Raw genomic sequence first — 24,972 nt, forward strand, 5'->3', positions numbered from 1 at the left:
TGCCACCAGTGTAATTTTGTCAGCCCAGTTCTTCACGCTCATTGACAGTTTTAATATTTTTTTGGGGTGATATTCAGTCAAAAAAGTAATTATTTCATTCTTTGTCCTTGAAGAAGGCTAAAGCATAAATAAGATAGTGAAATATTAGAAGGGAGTAACTGAGGCAACTTAAGACAGTGAAAGTTCCACTTTTACTTTAAATTTTGAGCACAGTGCTGCATTACCAGTGACTCCCAAAACAGGGGCACAGAGTTGTTATCTAAAGTATGAAGAGTCTCCTCATGGACCTTGGTGCCGGCAAAAGATATAAAAGTACAGTACTTTTATCAGTACCTCCAGTGATGTCCTCTTTGGTCATACCAGTTCATTTTTTTTTCATGGAGCATGAACACATGCTGGGCCTCAGTTTATACTACCAACTACCTAATTTATCTTTTGTCTTGCTGTTTTTTTTTTTTTTTTTTTTGTCTGAGGTGTATTTCACTTTAGAAAAGAAAAGTCAGGGACCTATATCAATACCTGCATTGGACTGACATCATTATGTTAATAGAACACAGAGATGTAGATATTCATAATTTGAATGAAGGTTTAAGATATCAAAAGAGAAAAAAAAAAATTCATGTATCACTTCCCAGGTGTGGATGATGATTTCTGTATGAGACAGATGCATTCTTCTCCTTGCCATGATTCTGGTAAGTAAAATTATTCCATTTCTGTTTGTTTTTGCAAGCATTTGCTTCACTTGAATCAACTTCTTTTAAAAGCTATAAAACACATGGCATATAATGTCATACACACATGTTCAACAATTTGTTGCTATTTTCTAAAATTACATTTATGTGTTGCTTTCTTTTCTTTTTAGACAAACATATTATTTGCATCAATGTCATCAGTATCTTTGTCTACTTATCTGTTATGTTTATTAATTTTATTTACATGGAGACTTCTCCTCAGAAATTATCTAAAAATGTTGTTTTCCAGGTGGACATTTCCAAACAGTAGATGAAAACAAACTAATGAATGAATTCATACCTTTGGTTCTATTTCTAGTAGTCACAGTAGTAGTCACAGAAACATCCTTGATAGCATTTTTTTAAAAGTTCAGCATAGGGTGATTTGTAAGAGAGAACAGAAGCATTTTCTTTTTGGCAAAACTGGTAGAAAAAGAAAACTTAAATAAAAAGTAGTCTGTAAAACACTCTTACAGTGTTGTGAAAAATAACAGCTCAAGAAGGCTTTATTCTCGTGCAGCATAGTCCATACAAAGAGTCTCTCAAAGCTGGCCCCAAAATGACGAAGGCTCATACGTGTTTCCCTTTAGCTACTTCATAGCACAAGTAATAATTCCACTGATAAAGAAGACTACCAGCAACTTTCCATGCTGGCAAGGTAAATTCCACAGGTAAAACAGTCTTATTGTGACTTTCCTTTGATGGATAACAGCTCCACTGCGATGAAGATGTCTTCAGCTCAGATGCTGTGGTCTCTTCCCCAGAAGACCTTGCAAAGCAATATTGGATAAACTTTTTTATGCCAGTGAGCTGCATGGCTCCCTCTTTTTAACTGAGGGTCACAACCTATGGTAAATTCTCTATTTACCTTTACCTTCCCGGAAAAAAATGATGTAAGAGTTGAATACAAAATTGAAATGCCTGTATTCTTATTGTTTTTTATATCATACAACAGTAACAGCAGTTGTTCCCATACTGAAACAGAAAACTTGGAATATCATTTTTTCCCAACCAAACTAGGTTCAGTCAGTGTGACGTCTGGCACTGGCTCTGTACGGACATATTCTTCAAGTTTGTTACAGGGAATGTATACACACACACACACCACAGTTCAGCATTTAGGTTGCCATCTATGTTGCACATATTGTTTTTAACAGGTCCCATTGCTCAGAAGGTTTTCACACAAGTGTAAGTGGATAACCATTTTCTACTACATAACTGAAAATTTAACAGACATTTGTCAGTAAATCCCTAACATCTCCTCTCCTTCTTAACACATTGATCTGACCCTTGTTTAAAGCATGGGCCTCAATCAACTCACATTCAAATACCTTCCTGTAACGTCCATATTTCGACCTTTTGCCATGCCAGGTTCAATAGGTTTGAAGGTAGTAACATGAAGGCTTTCGATTCATACAACTAGCTAAAGCACTTCTCAAAATGCTGTTCTAAATCTTCAACATTTCTCTTCATGCTTCTCTGTATGCTGTTGGATTGTACCATTGATGTATCTCCTCATAAGTACTGGAGGTATGTCTCCCATAGACTTTGGAAAGTATGTGAAATCAAATTCCTCAAGCTTAGTGGAGATAATGTGCAGTTTCAATGTCAACATTAGATCAGGCAGATAAAGATTTCTTTCTTGGAGGGATAAGTTGAATTCATTAAAAAGGCATGTAATATCTGTCAGAAAAGCTGCATCAAGCAGGTATGCTTTATCATCTGCAGGGTGCATTATTCAATTATGAGCTAAAACTTTCTTTAATAGAGGGTAAAAGAGTGAGGAAAGAGCTAAGAGTGTTACTTCTGCTCTGCCAGCAGGAATTAGCTTAAGACCAGCTCTCCATATTTTGAATGATTTTCTTCCAAACATTTGTCAAAGTGATAATCATTCACAGATGTTGTAGAGATGAATTTAAGTTACAAGGAGATGTCAAACAAGATGTTAAATACAGTGGCAAAGAGGGAGAAAGGAAAAGCCATGAAAAGTCAATGACAGTTCTCTGAATAAGCATGAATATTTGCCTTTTCAGGCTGTTTCCCCTTCCCACCCTGGGAATCTTATTACTTCTTTGAGGCTTTTTGTGGTACCAGATAGTTTCAGACAGGTTTAACTGTAATCAAGCAAGGGTATACTTGGCAGTGGGATTTCCTTACTCCTTTCCAGGGAATTTCTTCTTGCCTAGTGAATTGTCTTTTGTTAATCCCATTCACCACCGTATAGTGGCAGACAGAGTTAGAGAATCTGTGCCTCATTACACTTGTGCAAAGGCTTTTATTCAAGGGGTTTTTTTGTACCAAAAAGGGAAACGTCATGGAGGCGTGTACTGTAACTTTCCTTTCTAAATCTTTTTTTGTCATGATTCCACTGTTCAAAATGTTATTCCTTCAGTCCCTTGTACCTCTGATTCCTTCTCTAGCTTCCATAATAAAGCTAGTTTTAAATGCTATCATCAAATTCCCATTGGCAAAGAGTTCATACATTTTTTAAGGCTTGCTGCATCTAGTTCACATTATCAGTTGTCTTCCCTTTGAACTTTTTAACTGCACCAACGGTATTCACAAGTACATCTGTTTGCTTCTTTTCAGAATAAACTAAAGAAATTCTGCTCCAGGATTCCTTGCAAATAGGTCTGGAAGACAGCTGCTTTCTCATTCTCTTGGATGTGAAAGTTACTGTATGCCTTTCCACTAATATCTGAGTTCATCTGAAGATCCAGAAGGACTCTCCATAAATGTGGTTGTGCAGCAGTGGTTCTCTCTTCTTTTCAATCTGGCCAAGGGCAGTTACCCCAGGGTTCCCAACATATTGAATGTACTCACAAAAGACAGGAGTTGTTTGATACATCCCAACCTGAAAACTCTTCACTTTGGGCACTTTTTTTCCCTGAGAATATGCAGAAGGTACTAAAGGAGGTGAAAATTGCTAACAGGAAGTCATATATATGCAGGTAGAAAAAGGATCATCTTCAGGCAAGGTTGTCTCTGGTTCTTGATTATATTTGTGAGCTACTATCATCTGGCCTATCTTGTTTCTCTGTCAAGGTGCATTTATCGGCCATTTCTGCTCGTGTGCCCTTTGATCCCCTCACCATTTTTTTACCATACTCAAGTTTTTTGAAAGGAGTGTTATATGTCCATCCACCTATGAAACAAATGGCTCCTCCTTGGCATATAAACTTTATGCTTGAAAAGCTTGCTTTCTCCATTTGAACCAGCTGATCTGGCTGAATCGAGGTTCTTAACATGGAAGACTTTTTTATTCATTGCTCTGACATCTGCTAGGAGGATAACTGAATTACAAGCACCAATGGTAAGTCACACTACCATTTTTCACAAGGGCGGGGTTTCTTTGAGAATTAACCCTTCTTTCATGTCTAAAGTGGTCTCAGAGTTTACTTTAAACAAGACTATTCATCTCAATATCTTCTTTCATGAACCCACGAATAAGGGGAAAAAGGTTCCTCACACTAGAGATATCGACAGGCAGCTCAGATAAAAAGGTTCCTCACACTAGAGATATCGACAGGCAGCTCAGATACTACCCAGACATGACTCGAGCCTTCAGGAAAGCTGATCAGCTGTTTGTCTCTTGTGAAGCTAAGAGGGGAGGACAACCATTAACAAAGCAGAATACTTCCAGGTGGTTGTCTCATGCGATCACCTTTTGATATGCTCACCATAACAAGCCACTTCTAGATGGGGTTAGGGTCTTTTCCACAAGCGTGTTGCCTTCCCTGATGGCTTTTTGGAAAGTTCTCGACTCTGAAGTATTCTAGAGGCAGCAGCTTGGTCTTCAGCTTTTACAAAGCACTACAAACTGGATTCTTTTTCAAGGTCAAGAACAGGCTTTGAAGGACTGTTCTTCAGGGACTCCTGTAATGTTAGTCAATTGGTCTCCTCCCTTTTTTTAGTTTTCTAAGATGTGGTAATCTACTCATGTAGCTTAGGCTACTACAACTGTGGTCTGTCTATCGAACGTTGTACAGTTATGTAAGTAAACTTATTACAGCAGTAGGTGTTCTCAGGAGCGGCCTTAGGTCAACTGGTGCCCTAGGCCAAAGGAATCCATGGCACCCCCCCCCCCCCCACATACACACACACACACCACCCGATGCCCCCATCCTGGTTTACCTACACCAAATAAATGCTGGAAAAGTGCCCTTGCCAGAGCGGTGCCCTAGGTGGCCGCCTAGTTAGCCTATGTCTAAGGCTGGCTGTAGGTGTTCTAATAGATCATTTGTGCAGTAGTCTGTCCTCCCTCCAGCTCCCTCCTATTGGCTGTTTTTCTTTTGTGGTGCTAGGGTTTAGATATACACTCTTTTGTATGTAGTTTTCTGTTTAGTTCATAACATTAGTGTTTCAGGACTCTTATCTCCCTTCCTAGGTCAAAAATGGTCTGAGGAAGTTTGTACTGCAACTGTCTTTACATGGAGCACCCCACGAGTTCATGACAGTTTGAGTGTGTGGAACGTGCCCTTATTCTATAAAAGGCAATCAAGAGAGGTAGCTTAGTCTACTGCAACAGTAATCTATTAGAATATCTACTATGTTAAGTTTATTTAAATGACTGTACTTTCACTATCTCGATGATGAAGTCTGTTATTCCTCCACGTTCTTGCCTTGATACAAGTCCTTAATCAGCAATAGGGAAAAGTACTAAGCACCACTCTTAAGACACTGAATTTGCCAGCTTGGAGGATAAAGCTTTAATTCCTTATAGTGATTCACATTCCATCCAGGTATTAAATATTGTAAAGAAAGCTAGAAGATCTGCTACAATATAAATCTTACTTAAAGAAATGAAAAATACTCCATCTGTGGAATTTAGAGGGTCCAGGTCCTTTAAGCTTGCAATTCCAAGAGTCCTACATCCTCCACACTATTTTTAAGTAAAACCTATCATATTCCTCCATTAAACTATGAATTTCTGCAGTTCCAGTCAGTATGCTAAAGTTTCCTTGAGTGGAAGTACATCTGTCATTGAAGGCCTTCCTTAAAGTTGTCCTACATTTAAGGGCTTCAAGAAAAGACAGATTTCAGCCTTGTGACAAAAACTTGGGACGTGACAAAAACTTGGAAATGTTAACTGCACTTCCTTTTGAGCCTCCTGATAGAGTGAGGATTAAATGGCTTTCATGAAATGCACATTATTTCAAGAAAACAGATTTATTGTTGTTTCTTGCCAAAAAGCAGGAGAAAGCCTGCCTGTAACCAGATTTCATCTAATTGTCTGACCCAGTGTATTTTTTTTCTACTACAGTTTTAAAATGTATCTTGGATTCTGCCACATGGACTAATGTCCACAGCTTCAGGATACTACATGTTAGAACCACAGTCTAGATTTATAGTAGGTTTTGATTCTGACATGCTAGGTTGAATCATGTAGTGGCCCTCCTGTTAGGGCAACCAAGTTCGGTTTGGGATTCTATCAAGATGTTTTGATTTATGGCGATCCTCCCTGATGAAGATAGTTACAGTTGTTTAAAGTACTTACCATAGCAGTAAAGCAGTTACTGTAACAGTAAAGCCTTTCTCCCTTTTCCTGTGTTCTTGGGGTCTGTGTATATAGCTACAGTTTATTTTTGCGATATTTCAGAAATGCATGTCAGTGTTTTTAACACTTAATGTTTGATACAAGCATGCTTTCTCTGTAGAGCTTCCAGGCATGAAGAATCAAAGAACCTGTGAACCTATTACAACAGTGGTAATACTGGCATTATATGGGAATCTCATCTCACTATGTGCCTTCTTTCACAGGTACTTGACCACATTAGTCAAGTGCAAAAAGCTGAGAAAATCTTGCCAGGACACATGAAACGGAAAGTGAATAAACCCAAAGTGTTATAATTTACTTTTGTAATAGGTTCATAGGCATTTGCTAGGCTAATGACCACAAAGGCCTTTTTAAGCCTAGCCATGCATCCCAAATCTCTGGCAAGTTCTGATACCCTTGATAAGCATAAGCAGAGGTTTGGGAGATGAACCATTCACAGGCTGCCTGTGTCCATTAGAGACAGAGGTGCCAAACCAGGGATGAATTTCCAGTTTCCCATCCAATTATCTAAGTTGCACTTGAATTGGGTTAGGGAGGAACTCTGCTTCACATGGATGGGGGGAGCCTGTTCCATATACTTGGTAGTCTCTGGGGTACATATCTGTCTCTCTATCAGGACCTGTTTATATCACATGCAAGGTTTAAGTGTTTAGATTGGGTAATTCTGGTGGTGTTTGTATTGTGGATATGCAGGAGATCCATCAGACTGGGATCTGGCAATGCCCTGTATGCCAGGCATAGATCACCCCTCAAAAGCCTGTAGGAGACAGAATACAGGAATAGGGCCTTGAGGCAGTCTGCATAGGACATTTTACTTGTGATCTATATTCTTTTAGTGAGGATCCTCTGTGGATGTTCCAGTTGTTGGATATGCCTGATTAGGTACATACCAAAGGGGGCATTGTTCTCAATGATTGGTCTGTTGAATGCCGAATACAATGAAACAATGACCTCCTTGGACTTAGATGCCATACCTTTGTTTATAAGTTGTACAGTATAGAATGATTTCCTCACCACTGCAGACACATGATGGTCAAAGGCTAGATTACTATTTATGTGCATCCCTAAGTCCCTGACTACTGGGTCAGCTGTAAAGGGTGGGTTGTCAATATGATAGTTGCCACAGATGGATGACTTCCCAAATAAAACTATTATGCATTTCTTGGCGTTTAGTTTTAGTCCATGGTTCTGACACCAGTTGTTTGTCTGTGTTAGCAACTCTTGGAGAACATTTGTGTCAGTGTGAGATTCAATGACATCTCCTAATTTGCAATCATCTACACATTTAGCCAACCAGAGACCACTGACATTGGCCTTAACTTCTGAGAAGTAAATGCCAAAAAGGAGTCGTGCAAGGACTGATCCCTGAGGGACTCCACTTGTGACTGGCCTCATTGTAGAGGTGGACTCCCCAATTCTAACTTCCTGGGTCTTGTCTGTGAGTCAATTGGCTATCCACTGGGTGACATATGAGTTTGCACCCAAAACTCTTGAGTTTGTCAACAATACCTGAGTGGGGTATTGTGTCAGATGCCTTGGCCAGGTCAAGGTAGGCAGTGTGAATAGTTTTGCCCTCATCTGTTGCTTTGGTGACCTTCTCAAAGAAGTCCACCAGATTAAGTAGGCATGATCTGCCATTGACAAAACCTAACTGGGTTGGGTCCAGTGTCTGGAAATTTACTATATCTTTATTGATCATCTCCATGATAATTCTTTCCATGGCTTTACATCTAAGACTAGTGAGAGTTATGCGTCTGTATTTTCCAGGGTCTGTAGATGGCCCAACTTTGTGCAGAGGGATGACTGTTGCCTTTGAGGCAAGAAACCTGTTTGGAGGCTACAGTTAAATAGTAATTCCAGAGACCCTGACAGGTCATGATGTTCTTCGTGTTTCACTGTTGCAGTCATTACAGTTGGGTTATCCTGCTGGCAGGCTACCCTCAGTCGGCCTGAATTCCAAAGTCTAGGTCCGGCATCAGTTGTTGTCGCCTCTTCCCTGACATCAGTGCGCCAGGGGTATAAAAGATGCAAACAACGCCATTTTCATCAGTCTTTCTTGCCGTGCGGTGCCCGAAGCAAAAGCAGTTCGCAAGTGCCGGTCGGCCGACTCCTGAGTTTTTCAAATTCGAATTTCAGATCTGAAGTCTTCATTAAAGCTAAGTACCCTGTTGGGGGAACTTTTTTCTTGCTCCAGACCGATGTCAGAAAAAGTTAATAATTGTATTTCTTGTGGGAAGCAAGTACCTCATAAGGATTTTCATTCTTACTGTATTCTTTGCCTAGGCCCTGACCATAACGTTGCTAGTTGTCAGTTTTGTGCTAGATTTAACCAATGCACTATTAAGCGTCGGTACGATTTTGCATTCCATTACTTTGGCAGAAGATTTAATTATATAATGCCGTCGGAACAGCCAACTACCGGAGTTTATAAAAAGCGCAAAGAAAAAGAAAAGGATAGGCATCCGAGATCCAAAACCGATGACGAGGCTTCTGCTAAACCTGTCGCCGGTTCTCAGTGAGGCGCTTTCGCAGCCCCTGACACCCGCTACCTCAGAGCCACAGGCCGCTTCCAACTCCCACGTGGAGCTGACTAGGTCACTGGAAACTCAAGGTATTGGACACTCAGAAACTATTCCTTTAGATGGGTCCGGAGCCGCTGAGCAGGCATCGGCTTCTGAGGGTGTTTTCAGGCCTACACAGTTATATGTGAAACCTACTTCAGCTTCAAAGGCAAAGACTAAAGCAGCTCTAAAGACAAAGAAACAGGTATAGCATTGTCTCGGACAGGCCTCCATGCCTAAAAAACAGATGCTTAAAATGGCCGAAGACCTAATTACTTTGATCAGGGGTTCCCATCCCCCTCCTGATAAGAGGCCTAGGCAAGAGTTAGAATACGAATCTTCAGACCAGGTTTCCATTTCCTTTGATTCCTTCTCTGAACAGGAATATTCTCTTCCTCCCTATGAGGATTCTGATGCTGAAGAATCTATCCCTTCAGCCTCTCCTCCCGAGGATTATTATTTTGGGGAGACACTGCATACTATGAGGGAACATTTCCACTGGGAGAGCCAAGATTACTCAGAATCCAAGAAAAGGCTCAGAGACTTCCTTTTATTGCCTCAGCACAGGCCCCTTGCTATCCCACCTGTTTTAAACATTGTAGATGATGGATTTTCAGAGTCCAGTCTATCTCCAGACTCTTTACCACCAGCTCCTGTTAAGCCACACAGATACTACAGGGTTCCTAATTCACATAAATTTCTTTATAAAAACCCTGCTGCTGACCCATAAACCATTTCTCAGGGTCCCAAATGGGTCAAGGCTTCTACTGCAAAAAACCCCCCTGTCCCCCCTGATAGGGATTCTAGGGCCCTAGACAGATGTGGTAAAAAGATTTATACTTCTGCTACCTTGGCTGTAAGAGCCTTGAATTGCCAATTTCATATGCTTAAATATCAGCAATATCTTATGTCATTGCTTAAACAGAAAAAGTCAAAAAAATTCAGAATGTGCAGACAACAAAGAAATGCAGGATTTATTGCATGCAGCTGAACAAGTTGGAAAGCATACTTTGCAATGTGGTTTTGATTCTCTAGAGGCCTCCTGCAGGGCCGCTGTTACAGGTTCTGTCATTAGGAGGCATGCTTGGTTAAAAGAACAGAATTTGCCTGATCATGTTAAAGCAAAACTATTAGATGCTCCATTACAGCATGATACTTTGGTGTTAAATCAGAAGAGGTGTTGAAGAAAATGGAGGATAAAGCTAAATGTATGCAAACAGTCAAGGATTTCTTGCAGGTACAGCCTCCCAGATTTAGCAGGAACTGGCCTACAAAGAATTGGTCCTTTCCAGTGTCAGATAGGCAACAAAGAGGCAGATAGATACAGATGTCCGAGAGGCAGATCACAGCCCCAAGGCTCATATAGTCCTAAACAATGGGGTGCTTCTACCTCCAAGAGCGCAGAGGAAAAATCACAGCCATACAGGAAACAGTCTCAATGACTTCCCCCTTCCAGCACCAAGCACTTATCTTTTGGCAGCCCCTTTGGGGGGGAAACTAGCACTTTTTTTCACAAGACTGGCACATGATCACCCAGGACAAACCGGTTCTGAATATAGTATCACAAGGCTACAGGTTCCATTTTCACAGCCTGCCAAGGCCAAATGGTATGCCAGATCTGCCATGCAATCAATGGGCAGAGGCACAAAAACAAGTTTCATCCCTCATGGACGTGGGGGCCATTCAACAAGTACCACAGCAAGAGCAGGGACAAGGATTCTATTCAAGACTGTTCTTGGTACCCAGAAAGGACAAAGCCTGGAGACCAATACTGGACCTATCTATTCTAAACACATATCTGAATATTCCAAAATTCAAAATGTTGACTCTACAGCAGCTTCTGCCCATGTTGGGCAAGAAGGCTTGGCTTGTGACTTTAGATCTAAAAGAGGCATACCTGCATGTCCCAATCAGACAAACATGCAAAAGATACCTCAGATTCAAAGCTGGCTCAATGCACTACCAATTCTCTGCACTGCCCTTTGGCTTATCTACTGCGCCCAGGGTCTTCACAAAGTGCCTGGCACCAGTAATTGCATACTGCAGACAAAGAGGAATACAAATATATCCTTACTTGGACGACTGCCTCATTCAAGCAGAGAACAAGGGCATTCTACTACAGCATCTGGCATTTGTAAAGAGATTACTACCATGCCTAGGGTACACAGTCAACGAACAGAAATCAAAACTAGTACCCTCTCAAGAGATAATATTCCTGGGTGCAAGCTTAAATACAACTGCCCAGATGGCTTATCTCACGCCAGACAAGCGAAGACAACTGACTACCTATTTCAAACTGTTGGCAACAAAGGCCCAGTTATCTGCAAGGAAAATTCTGCAGGCTTTGGGCTTCATGGCTTCCTGCATTCTACTAATTCCATATGCAAGACTGCATATGAGGAAACTTCAATGGTACCTAAAAAGTGTTTGGACTCAACATTGCCACAGTCTGGAAACAATAGTTACTCTCATTCCCTGCCTGCAACAGGAGTTTCGATGGTGGGCGAAGGCCTGTCACCAGAACAAGGGACAGCCATTCACTCTACCCCCAGCCACACAGATATTAACAATGAATGCATCTGATTATGCCTGGGGAGCCCACATGGCAGGAAGATGTATTCAAGGCACATGGTTCACAAACCAAATGCATCTACATATCAATCAAAAATAGATGCTAGCTGTTCAAAATGCCCTGACAGCCTTCAAAGACCTACTTCATCCGGGACAACTACTGATAAAGACAGACAATACCACAGTCATGTGGTACATAAACAAGCAGGGAGGCACTCATTCCTACCCCCTTTGCAGACTAGCCATGACTTTGTGGGACACAGCATTGACTTACCAAGTACATCTGCAGGCACAATTCCTGCCAGGAAAGATAAATACTCTGGCAGACGAACTAAGCAGAAACCTCATGGATCCCCACGAGTGGAAATTGGATCCACAAGTCTTCAGCATGGTAACAAAGAAATGGGGATGCCTGGACATAGATCTGTTTGCTTCACCTCACAACTGCCAACTAAAGAGATTCTGCACAAGGACTTATCACAGACAAGCATGGCAAGTGGATGCCCTGTCTTTCAGCTGGAAAAACTTAACAGTGTATGCCTTTCCTCCTCTGCCTCTCCTCCCCAAGGTACTCTTAAAGGTCAGACTGGAGAAACCAAAAATTATACCGATTGCCCCAGACTGGCCACGCCAGTACTGGTATCCAATCCTAAGGAACTTGTCTCAATGCCCAGCCTGGACCTTACCTCAAGTGCCTCATCTACTGTCCCAGCAGAACAATCAGATCCTGCACAGCCAACTCAAGACCTTAAATCTGGCAACATGACGTATCATGTAGTCGTACAAAACACTCTTCTCACTAAAGCGGTAATGGATGTCATTTTGGAGGCCAGGAGGCCTAGTACTAGAAAATCCTATGCTGGAAAATGGAAGAGATTCTGTGCTTGGAACCAGGCACAAGGAATTGATACAGCTGTACCAAACATTCCTCAGATTTTGCGATACTTGACTGAGATGCTGGACAAAGACCCATCTTTTTCATCTATAAAAATTCATGCCTCTGCAATTTCAGCTCATTACAATACAGAGCCACCAATCTTTTCTCATTTTTTATTAAGGCAGTACCTCAGAGAGACCAAAAATTTAAGGCCTCCAAGGGGATCACCAATACCTGCATGGGACCTCAATTAAACTCACCCTGCCTCCTTTCGATCCAGCCGCTACAGCTGATATAAAGTTCTTATCTTGGAAAACAGCTCTGCTCCTAACAATAACTTCTGCAAGATGAGTCTCAGAGCTACAGGCACTCATGGCTGTGGAACCTTTTATTATTTTTTATCCAGACAGGGTTTCTCTGAGGACAAACCCAACATTTATGCCTAAGGTAGTGTCCAGTGTGGCCCTTAACCAAACTATTCATCTGCCTACCTTTTATCCAAACCTACAGAATAAGGGAGAGAGAATGCATTCTTTGGACATACACAGACAGCTATGCTTCTATTTGGACAGAACCAAAGCTTTCAGAAAGACAGAGCAATTACTAGTGGCATATGCTGCAGGATCACAAGGAAAGGCCATCTCAAAGCAGACTATTTCAAAGTGGATAGGCCACTGCATTTGTTTCTGCTATTCACAACATGGCAAGCCAGTTCCTAAGGGCATTAGGCCACATTCAACCAGAGCAGCAGCCACTTCAGCATCCTTCCTCAGGGGAGTACCAACCAAAGACATTTTAGAGGCTGCTACTTGGAGTTCAGTGCACACCTTCACAAAGCACTATCACTTACCACTCTACTCTAAATCCAGGGCAGGCTTTGCCACTGCATTTCTGCAGGGCCTAATAACTGCCCTTAATGCTATTTAGCTCCAGCCTCCCAACCTTAGCTTTGGGATTCAACCCAATTGTAATGACTGCAACAGTGAAACATGAAGAACATTGTACAGTTGTGTACACTTACCATAAATGTAGATGTTCGAGTGTATTCACTGTTGCAATCCAGGTTACCCACCCACCATCCCCCATTTCTTTGCTGGAACTTATCTGTACTTCTCTATTCTATACAACCTATGTGGTGTATTTGCTTGTAGATGAAGGCAAAATATATACTTTGGTGCATGCATGTTTTATTGATATATTTTTAGCCTACCCTTTTGGGGGCACCTGACATCTGGGGCAAGAAAAACTATAGAAAATGGTGTTGGCTGCATCTTTTATACCCCTGGCGCACTGACGTCAGGGAAGAGGCGACAGCAGCCAACGCCGGATCTAGACTTTAGAATTCAGGCCGACTGAGGGTAACCTGCCAGCAGGATAACCCAATTGTAATGACTGCAACAGTGAATACACTCGAACATCTACATTTATGGTAAGTGTACACAACTGTACTTTTCATGCTATTTAGAAGGCATCCTGAGATACTGTGTGGGCCTCCTGATGCAGTGCTCTTGGTCTTAGAGAGAGAGCATTACGGACCTGTTCCCTAGTAGTAGTAGGGAGAGTTATATTTGATGATGTTTCCTAAGGGAAGGTTGAGGGGGGAGAGAGGGGTAAGGTTGGAGCTGAATTTATCAGCCAGGAAGTTTGCTATGTCTTCTGGCTCAGTGTAGGTGGCGCCATTTACAATGAGCTCTGCACACAATTGCGTAATTGCATTTGAGGTTGCGAACATAGCTAAAGAATGCTTTGTGGCTGTTCTTGGTCTGGGAGGCCAAACCTGCTTCAGATTTGCCTTTATTTGTCCTCTGAGTTGTTTGTTTAGTTTGATGAGAGTGTTTTTATCCTGCTGGGTGCTGCACCTCCTAATTTTTGCCATGATTTTCTTCCTTCTGTTATACAGCCTATAGATTTTGTGATTCCACCAGGGTGGCTTGTTTTTTGAGTTAGTTCTATACTTCTTCCTGGTGGGTACAGCTGCCTCTATGCAGCTATCAACATGCTTGTATGGGGTTTATGTGAACAGTTCTGCATAGGCAACAGTGTTCTCAATGTTTATGGGGGAATTGATATTTTGCCAGGTTCTCACTTAATAGCAGGAGATTAGGCTTAGAATAGTTCCTGAATATTCCAGGTTTGGCTGGTGGCCCAGGTTTTTTCTTCAAAGGAGGCCATTTTGTTGTCTGACCTTACTAGGGAAGGCATTACAGTAGGGGTTGTGCAGCACTCTCTCATATTAGTTTGGACCAGATCCAGTATGGTTGCACCCCTGGTTGGTATATTGACTATCTGGTCCAGGGAGTTTGTGTTTACAAAATCCAGGAATCTCTGTGCATGTACATTTGGTGTCGTATAGGATTCCCAGTTAATAGTGGGGTGATTAAAGTCATATATGGTATTGGGTTGGATGGCTAGTGTTTCTAATAAGTTTAAATACATGTATGGGTTTCCTGGGTCATAGAGGGGGACCAATAGCTTGCAAGGAAGTTGTATTGGATTTTGCTTATGGTGATTTGAACATGGAGTAGCTCAAGTGCATTTTCCTGTTTGACCACCCTTGAAGTATATTTATCTTTGATGTAAATAGAGACACGTCCACCTTTAGTCCCTGCCTGTGAAGTAGCTGGCCTAAATGTGTGGAAGGCTTTATATAGTTGCACTGCTGGTGTGCTCTCTGTGGCTTTAAACCATGTCTCAATGACTGCACTGACATCAGCATTCTCTAGGGTAAAGAGAGCTTCTAGGGAGTGAAGTTTTTTGTTTAGACTCCTAGCATTGGGCAGTAATACCTTTAGATTTTCTTGATTTTGATTTGCTGTGTCAGAAGTGCTTTCAGTTTGGTATTGCCTAGAAAAGGCACTGTGGGGGGAAGAGAATGTTTTAGCTAATATTTGAAAGCATAGAGGGGAGAGGTGCAGACCATCCCTGGCAAAGCAGTGTGGTCAGTGTGGTCAGTTGACCATAGGTTCATAGGTTCATACTAGGCTATCTGCCCTAGGGCATTTATAAGCCTAGCCAGAGTGTGTGTGGCTTTCACCACCCCTTAGGATGAGAATACTATACTCATTAGTTTGCTGTGCCTCTGTCCAGATGATTCCGGGGGTAAACCTACGATCTCCCATCCACTCGTCAAGATTTCTCTTGAACAGAGTCAGTGAGGGGCTCTGCCTCACATGGACTGGGATTCTGTTCCATAGTGTAGGGAGTCTCTGGGTGATGAATCTGTCCCTCCAGCATGTCCTATTTATATCCGTGTTGAGGTTTAAGTCTCTTGCTCTCGTGGCTCTGGTGGATTTGGATTTTTTGAGGTGGAGCATGTCCATTAATTCCGAGTTGGACATGGCCTTGTATGTCAGGCACAGATCACCTCTGAGCAGATGGTATGCGACTGAATAGAGCTGGAGTTTCTTCAGTCGGGCATCGTATGACATATGTTTGAGCCCCTTTATCCTTTTGGTGAGGATCTTTTGGGGTCTTTCCAACTGCTGCAGATGTCGGGTAAGGTACATTCCGAATGGGGCGTTGTACTCAATCATTGGTCTGATAAGTGAAGAGTACAGGGGTACAATGACCTCTCCTGATCTGGATGTGAATCCCTTCATGATCAGGTGGGCAATGTAGAAGGTCTTCCTAACCACTTTGGCAATGTGAGTGTCAAAAGAGAGGTTACTGTCAACTTGGGTCCCCAGGTCCCTGATAACTTCTTCCGTGTTTAATGGATTACCACCTATGTGTTAATTAGGGGTTACCTTGTTTTTCCCAAAGGGTATGACTATCCATCTCCTTCCATGCTGACAAATATTGCACCCCCTCAGAATGACACCAGAAACTAAGCCAGTTATTAAAGTCAGTCATCTTTTGTTCATATTGTGGCATCATCCTTGGAGAAGGTAAAATGCTGCTCAATGCTAGGCTCATACCAGCCTGAGACACACATATTCCGAGAGCTCCATGATGTCTCTCTTCATGTTGTATAGGTAGGTACATCTTAGGTCATTTACTGCAACATGGACTATGACGGAGTCATATTGGTATTTGTGGTCCAGTGACCTCAGTGCCTGCAAAATGTGGTAGATCCTAGCCCCTGATAAGCAACTGACTGTGACTTTCTCCTTACTCAGCCTGGTGAGAGGGACATCAGTGTGCCTCATCATGGACTCTCCAATGACTAGAATGTTGGATTTTGTGGTGGCTTGCCTTATGGGCTTAGAGGTAGAGGCTCCATGAGATGTAACCCTATGTGTTATTGTGGGTGTTGTTTTGAAAGAGTGCATTTGGAGCTGCTGAGGGTATGTGGATATTCTGAAGTTAGAAACAAATCAAGCAGTACTTACTAAAAACAAAGAATTAGCTTGTCAAGAAGGGTGAAATGAGGATAGTCACATGAATGGCTACAGCCTGCTACTACTAATGCTGGTTTCACCACAACTTCACTCACAGTGCTCCTTTGCTTCTTCTCTCACCAGAATCAAAATGTTAGCACTAATCCCAAGATGAGAAGTAGGCCTCAGCCTGTTTAGTGATCCACAGTCTTGTCCCAGATGATGCAAGGGCCGCTAGGCTTCTAGCCTTTTCCTGGTAAATGCCTTGAATAGCAACCAGACCAATCAGGAACGTTAAGCACAGACACTCACTCTACAACCAGAAACAGTCAGGAATCAATGCACTCTGCTCCTTCTCTCGCCAGGACCAGAATATAAGCACAGATTCCAAGCTGTCACCTATAAAGCAGTTATTAGACTTTCTGGTGATCAGCAGTCTTCAGGAAATAATGTCTCTGTGGGCCTTTTCTCACCAGGAGAAAACAGAAGCATTAATCCCAAGATGACTACTGAGAGGCAGAATGTGGGCTCTACAATAAATGGTGGTCTTGCAATAGATGCTTAAAGGTAAGATGAAAATAAAAATGGCTTATCCTAAACACTGCAGTGTACACTAAGTAGTTAGATATGAAAGTGGGTAACTTAATTTTTAGCTAAGTGGAGAGCCACTAATTTTAAAAGAGCAAGATAGTTTGAAAGGTCGTGGGCACTTTTGTAGTCTGGTACTATGGAATACAGTGGGATGGCCAATAAATTTAAATACTTGAAGGGGAGTGGTTTCACAAAATGATAGTTTTGTGTTTACTCTCAACAGCCACTGAAGGAAAGAAGGAGATATATGATCAAATTAACAAAAGGGCCAGGCAGACAGTGACGTTTAAGAACACAACAGTAACAGCGTGGGAGTGTGGGAAAAAATTCTGTCTGACTCACAACAGATACAGCTGTGGTCTCTTTTCAAGCTTTAATATGCAATTAAAAGCAGAATACAAGAAAAATGCAGTGTAAAGAAAACAAATCACAGTATACAAAGTAGAAAAACGCAAAAAAGTAATGCAAAGTACAAGAAATCAAAGGCAAACTAACCTTTCCCTCACAGCAAGCTGTGGCAGTCTGAGTGAGCTTTTCCAGCAAAGCTTCGAAATGTTTTATTTTACCCCTTAAATTGAAGGTTTACTTCCTAGCTCAACCCCTCAAGTCACAGATGATTAACCTTAACTGACCTGTTCTAACTTCTGTGTGACTTCTTAATTGACTTGTTCTAATTTCTGTCTGACTCACAAGAGACACATCTGTGGCCTCTTTTCAAGTTTTGATATGCAATTAAAAGCAGAATACAAGAAAAACACTGTGTAAAGAAAACAAATCGCAGTACACAAGATAGGAAAAGACAGTAAAGTAGTGCAAAGTACAAGTAATTAAAAGCAAATGACCTGTCCTCAAAGATGTGCTGCCGTAGTACTTTAAATAACAAACGTTTTTTATTCAAGTTTAATAATTAGCTGCAGTATTGTTTTCTGCTTTGCTGTACTTGATGTACTAATGTGCTCATTTCTTTTCAGTTTTGGTTATGTATGTGCTACAAAAATAATGAAATTAAGAAGAATCCTTGAAAAGGTTGAAGCTGCATCTGGTTTCACTTCTGAAGAGAAAGGTACGTTAATACGATTAAATTATTTTGAGTTTACTTTTTTATTTATTTATAATCCACAAAACGAAGCAGCTTTTCAGGCAAAACAGTAAAGCCCTGAGCAGGGCAAGCTTAGAAAATTGTGAAAACACCCACGGACGGCTCAGCACACTTCAGTTCACTTTATTCCACAGAAACACAGCACATTAACGCTCCAGCATACATTTTCATTTTAAAACTCACTTCCTCAGATGTGGGCATATGACAGGGTGCCTAGAGAGGAGTTGTGGTATTGTATGAGGAAGTCGGGAGTGGCAGAGAAGTATGTAAGAGTGGTACAGGATATGTACGAGGGTAGTGTGACATTGGTGAGGACTGCGGTGGGAGTGACAGATACGTTTAGGTGGAGGTGGGATTACATCAAGGATCAGCTCTGAGCCCTTTCTTATTTGCAGTGGTGATGGACAGGTTGACAGATGAGATTAGACAGGAGGCCCCGTGGACTATGATGTTTGCAGATGACATTGTGATCTGTAGTGAGAGTAGGAAACAGGTTGAGAAGACCCTGGAGAGGTGGAAATATGCTCTATAGAGGAGAGGAATGAAAGTCAGCAGGGCTAAAACAGAATATATGTGTGTAAATGTGAGGGAGGGTAGAGGAACGGTGAGGATGCAGGGAGTACAGTTGGTAAACTAGCTTAGTCTGCAAGGCTATGGAGAGGATCATCATGGAGCTCATAAACAAAGACATTGGGGACCTACAGACACTAGATTCTACCCATTTCGGCTTTGTCAAGGGCAGATCCTGCCTTTTGAACCTGGTTGACTTCTTCAAAACAGTCACCAAAGCCATAGATGAAGGGAAGGTAGTCCACACAGCCTATCTGGACCTTGCAAAGGCATTTGACACAATACCCCACTCGGGCATCATAGATAAGCTATCCAGCTTAAATATAAACCCCTATGTCACAAGATGGGTCGCAAACTGGCTCAAAGACAGAACCCACAGAGCGAGAGTTGCTGGAGCCTTGTCAGACTCGAAACCGGTCACAAGTGGCGTCCCACAGGGTTCTGTCCTGGGACCACTCTTGTTCGGTATATACTTTTCCGAGGTACAGGCAAACGTGGGAGGACTATGGCTCACCAAATTCGCAGACGACTGCAAACTGGGCGCCATAATCGACTCTCCAGCTGACACAAACATCCTTCAAAAAGGTCTCACAGAGACAGATAACTGGTGCCAGCGCCATGGTTTAAAGCTAAATGCCAAAAAATGTATAGTCATACCCTTTGGCAAAAACAATGTGCCCACAAATTACCACATAGGCGGAAACCCATTAAGTACAGAGAAAGTTATTAGGGACCTGGGGACCCAAGTTGATAGCAATCTCTCCTTTAAAAACCACATTGCCAAAGTGGTTAGAAAGACCTTCTACATAGCCCACCTCATCACAAAGGGTTTCCCATCTAGATCAAGAGAGGTAATCGTGCCCCTTTATTCATCCCTCATCAGGCCCATCATAGAATACAATGCCCCTTTTGGGATGTACCTTACCCGACACCTGCAGCAATTAGAAAGACCCCAAAAGTATCTCACCAAGAGGATCAAGGGTCTCAAACAGATGCCATATGCTGCTCGGTTAAAAAAAACTCCAGCTCTACTCAGTTGCATACCGCCTACTTCGAGGCGATCTATGCCTGACATACAAAGCTATGTCAAATCCAGAATTAATGGACATGCTCCACCTCAGTAAATCTAAATCCCTTAGAGCCACACGCTCGAGGGACTTGAACCTCAGCACAGAAATAAATAGAACTTGCTGGAGGGACAGGTTCATATCCCAGAGGCTCCCTTCACTCTGGAATAGAATTCCAGTTCATGTGAGGCAGAGCACCTCACTGAATCTCTTCAAGAAGAATCTCGATAGGTGGATGGGGGATCGTAGGTTTGTCCCAGGGATTACTCCCATGTCACTATTAGACAGAGGCACAGTAAACTAAACCTTAAAAAGGGCGCAGTATACTCAAATCAAGAGGTGGCGTGAGCCATACAGAATCGGGCTAGGCTTATAATTGCCCCAGGGCAGATGCCTAGTATGAACCTATGAACCTATGAGTTTAAGTACTTGGAATCAACAGTTCAGAGTAATGGTGAGTGTGGAAGAGAGGTGAAGAAGAGAGTACAGGCAGGGTGGAGTGGGTGGAGAAGAGTGTCAGGAGTGATTTGTGACAGATGGGTACCAATAAGAGTGAAAGGGAAGGTCTACAAGAGGGTAGTGAGACCAGCTATGTTATATGGGTTGGAAACGGTGGCATTGTTGAAAAGGCAGGAGTCAGAGCTGCATGTGGCAGAGTTAAAGATGTTAAGATTTGCAATTGGTGTGACTAGGATGGACAGGATTAGGAATCAGTATATTAGAGGGTCAGCTCAGGTTGGACAGTTTGGAGACAAAGCAAGAGAGGCAAGATTGCGTTGGTTTGGACATGTGCTGAGGAGGGATGCTGGGAATATTGGGAAAAGGATGCTAAGGATGGAGCTGCCAGGTTAATGGAAAAGAGGAAGGCCTAAGATAAGGTTTATGGATGTGGTGAGAGAGGACATGCAGGCGGTTGGTGTGAAAGAGCATGATGCGGAGAACAGGAAGAAATGGAAACAGAAGATCCGCTGTGGCGACCCCCAACGGGAACAGCCGAAAGAAGATGAGATTCTGTTTACTTTTGTCTGAAATTCCCTTAATGTTCCACGAATCTAAAGATATTTCTGAAAGTGTAAAAATATTTCTTGATTAATGTTAATAAAGCACAATAAGCAATGTGATAATATAAATATATACTGTTGTGTATTAGTGTTAGTTAGTATTTTCCGCATAGTGACTTCTATTCTCCTACCCCCCCTTTGTGTGCCTAACCACCCATCACTCTGTAATGTTAGATAAACAAAACTTCTAAAATCAAAGGATTTTTGTGACTGAGTCTGGGTGTAAGTCTTATAAAGCAGAGGAATGCCAAAATTACCTACTATTTTCCAAACATACACAACCATATGCATCAACTCTGCATAGTAGCCTCCCTGTACCCGTATTCAGAGTCAGTTTTAAATGTCTTACCATTTTAAACGTATGTATTATATTAGTAAATGTAATCAAAATATTTTGGATAGCCTTATAACCAAAACAAAGGAATATACCAAAACTCTAAATAAGGTCCTTAATTCTCCTATACAAGCCCTGAAAGCCCCCCCCCAAAAAAAATATATAAAAAAATAATAAAACATCCCTATGTCATTTTGTTTTTAAGCTATACCAAGTTATAAGGTGCATTTATAATTGCATGCAAATGCCTGACTAATACAAACTAAAGAAAAGAGAAAAAATATTATGCAGTATATTTGTATGAGCTAGATTTATGAACACCAAAAGAGAAGAGAAAAAAAAATACTAGATTGGAAGTATTAAACAGTACTGCTGCCACTCTAACAACAATATAATATTGCGTCTATCTTTCGCCTTCAATACATGTGTATTACAAATATCTAACGTTTAGTTTTATTTTCCTCTCACACTCTCTCTCTCTCTATATATGTGTGTGTATATATATATATATATATATATATATATATATATATACACATGCATTTTGCTTAGTATTACAGCCTGATAAAGATAAAAATAATATTATATCGCCTAATCAGTTAGGTTTTATGGTACATAGGCAAACAAGTGATAACACTCTGTTACTAGACATAGCTATCAGATTACTAAAAACAGATAAACATCCCAAATACGTTATTGCCGCAGATGTTAGTAAAGCTTTCGGCAGAGTAAATTTAAACTTTTTATTTAATGTTATGCCTTTATTTGGTTTTCCTAAAGAATTTATTAATAAAGTTAAGGTTTTATATCAGATGGCCTCAACTTCCATTCAGATTAACAATAATAAAACAAAACCTATCCCCATTTCAAATGGCACGAGACAAGGGTGTCCACTTTCTCCTTACCTCTTTAATTTATACCTAGAACCCCTACTTCTTTATATATCACAGAAATGTTTTCTACACATTCCAAAAGTATTAAATACTAACATTATATATTCGGCATTTGCTGACAACTTAAATATATACTTACAACTCCCCACAACATATCTTCCTAAAATACTGACAGCCATTGACAAATTCTCAGAGATTTCAAATTACAAACTAAATCCAAACAAATCCCAACTTTTCCCACTAAATCCCATAGGACATGTGCACTTTTACTTCCCGGAGAGCAAAATAAAGATAACTTATCAACTAAAATACTTGGGGGTAATATATACTCCCAGTTTTAGTGAAATTATTAAAAATATCTTAACCCATACCTGGAATACTATTGAAAATTATATGGACAGATGGAAAAATATCAATATGTCTTCAAAAAGCAGTATCGTTAAGATGAAGATGCTACCAAGAATTCTTTTCCAAATGAACGCTACCTTCACAATTATACCTCAACATTTTTTTATAGACATGGAAAGAAGTATGTCCAGATTTATTTGGTATCCTAAATCTACTAGAATCAAATATGAAAAGCTTATACCTCCTAAATCTAAAGGTGGGTTAGGGTTACCTGATTTTAAATTATGCTACAGTATTATCCAGGCATATAGACTATGTAAAATCTTAAATTATGAATCAAACACAAACGTATGGTCCTCCTTATGGTCTAGAATTTGGTATGAACAAATTAAGACACTTGAGTGCTTATAGGGCTCTCCTATTCTTAAACTTAAACCAAAACTCTGTTTATGTTAAGAATTTACATCCACTTATTAAACAAATGGTTTTAACTATTCAAAAGCTCTTTTCTTCTGTACAATTATCAAATGCCCTCCTTCTACTGCAACCTATACACCTTAATCCTAATTTGCTACTAAATAATAATTTGATAAACTTGCAAGAGTATCCCTTAATAAGAGATATTACAGTATGGGAAATTTATAAGTGGAAGGAATGTGAGATTACACAATTACGCAAGCAATTAAATCTCCCAAAGAAATATGTAATTATTATGAACTCACTCAAATACCTTGTAAACACTAAATTTCATACTGAAAAGTTTGATAAACAAGATACTAGTTTGCCCCAGTTAATTCTAAAAAAATCTAACTACCAAGGGGAAAACAATCTCTAGAGTCTATAAACGTATAAATGATACAAAACATCAGAATTGTACTTTATTCTCCTCATACTGGCAGAAGAAAAACCCACAAATTACTGAACAAAATAAAAAAGATGCCATCGAAAACACGCTCAAATTCAGCCCATTCAAAAAGTTATTCTACACCCAACTTATGATTAACAATAATGCATACTTTACCCCTCAAAAAATTAGTAAATTTAATAACAAATACTCACCTGAATGTCCTCACTGCAAGAAACAACCAGCAGACATTCTACATGTTATGTGGGAATGTAATAAAGTTCATAACTTATGGTGTTCACTAAGGGCAAGACTAGAGAAAATGGGCTACCAAAAAAGTACTTTATCCTGGGAAACAGTTATACAGTACTTAAATATGAACAATCTTCCCAGAGTCTTACAGCATGTCCTCAGAAATGGACTATTGCAACCCCACTCACATGGAAAGGTTTTAGAAATGTAGCAATCAAATACATTGCCTCCCACAAGCTACTATATGTTACTAAGAAACGTAAATATTACCAAGAGCATTGTGATACTTATCAGATTTCATTCTCAAGAGGTTGTTGTTGTCTTTCGGCTTTTCCTGGTTAGGGGTCGCCACAGTGGAACTCCAGTCTGCTAATGATTGGCAGTAGATTTTGACGAACACTGAGGTGCCAGCTTGACGTTCAACCTTCAATGAAGGCACGCCCATTTACACATGTCTTTTGAACGCCCACCCAACCGTGGGCAGGACATGCAGACTCCACACAGAAGGCAGTCCCCACACTCCAGCCGAGAATCGAATGGAAGAACCTCTTGCTGTGAGGCAACAGCGCTACCTCTGCAGCACCGTGGTAAAAATATTAAATCTTAAAGTGAAATATGCAATATATGTAAGACAATCAATAAGGATATACTTAGAACCTTTTTAACATTGTCATTTTATAAATATTTGCATAGATAAGTTGATTAAAAAACCCCATACCCTACATAAAGACGTTTTAGTTTGACTTTCCCTAGTGCATGTAATAAACAATTAATGGTACTGTTTTATTCTTCTTATCACTGCACATTATGTGGTTAGTACAAAAACTGGATTTTTGAAGTGACTTCTTTGTATATATTGTATATAGAATGTTATGTTTTGTTGTATGTTGTGTGTGTATCTTATTGTATAATGTCTTATATGTTGTAACCTAAAAAACTGCACTAAAGAAATTTTTGAAGAAAAAAAAAATAAATAAAAAATTTACTTTAAATGAACTTGATACTCCATCTAGTGGATAAATCGTGAAATTACAGGTATAAAAACTGCATTGTAAGCCAAAGGCAAATTGTATAGAATCACTCAGTTAAAAGCATGTTAAAAACAGGACAATACAAAGGAAAAATAAGTTCAGTACCTTTGATAAATGAGTGTAACACTTGTATTTATAACATATTACAAACCCAACTTTTTAATAAAAATACAAATACAAAAAAGCTTAAAGACCAACTGTAATTATTGGAAAACATGGGTAAAAACATGATAGAATTCAGCATAAAGTGCGAATGCAAAGGCCTC

At 40.6% G+C, this 24,972-nt stretch overlaps 1 protein-coding gene across 1 annotated transcript in view; it reads left to right on the forward strand.

Moving 5' to 3' along the window:
• Positions 1–24,972, forward strand: part of CYLD (CYLD lysine 63 deubiquitinase) — a 1,495,154-nt gene that overhangs the window by 1,080,360 nt on the left and 389,822 nt on the right. The window contains exon 17 of the mRNA XM_044081615.1: positions 18,179–18,270. Coding sequence (XP_043937550.1) covers positions 18,179–18,270 — 92 coding nt within the window. The remainder of the gene's footprint in view (positions 1–18,178; positions 18,271–24,972) is intronic.

The sequence above is a fragment of the Protopterus annectens genome, chromosome 8.part1 (genome assembly GCF_019279795.1).
Source record: "Protopterus annectens isolate FY-2018-M chromosome 8.part1, PAN1.0, whole genome shotgun sequence".
Lineage (NCBI taxonomy): Eukaryota > Metazoa > Chordata > Ceratodontiformes > Protopteridae > Protopterus > Protopterus annectens.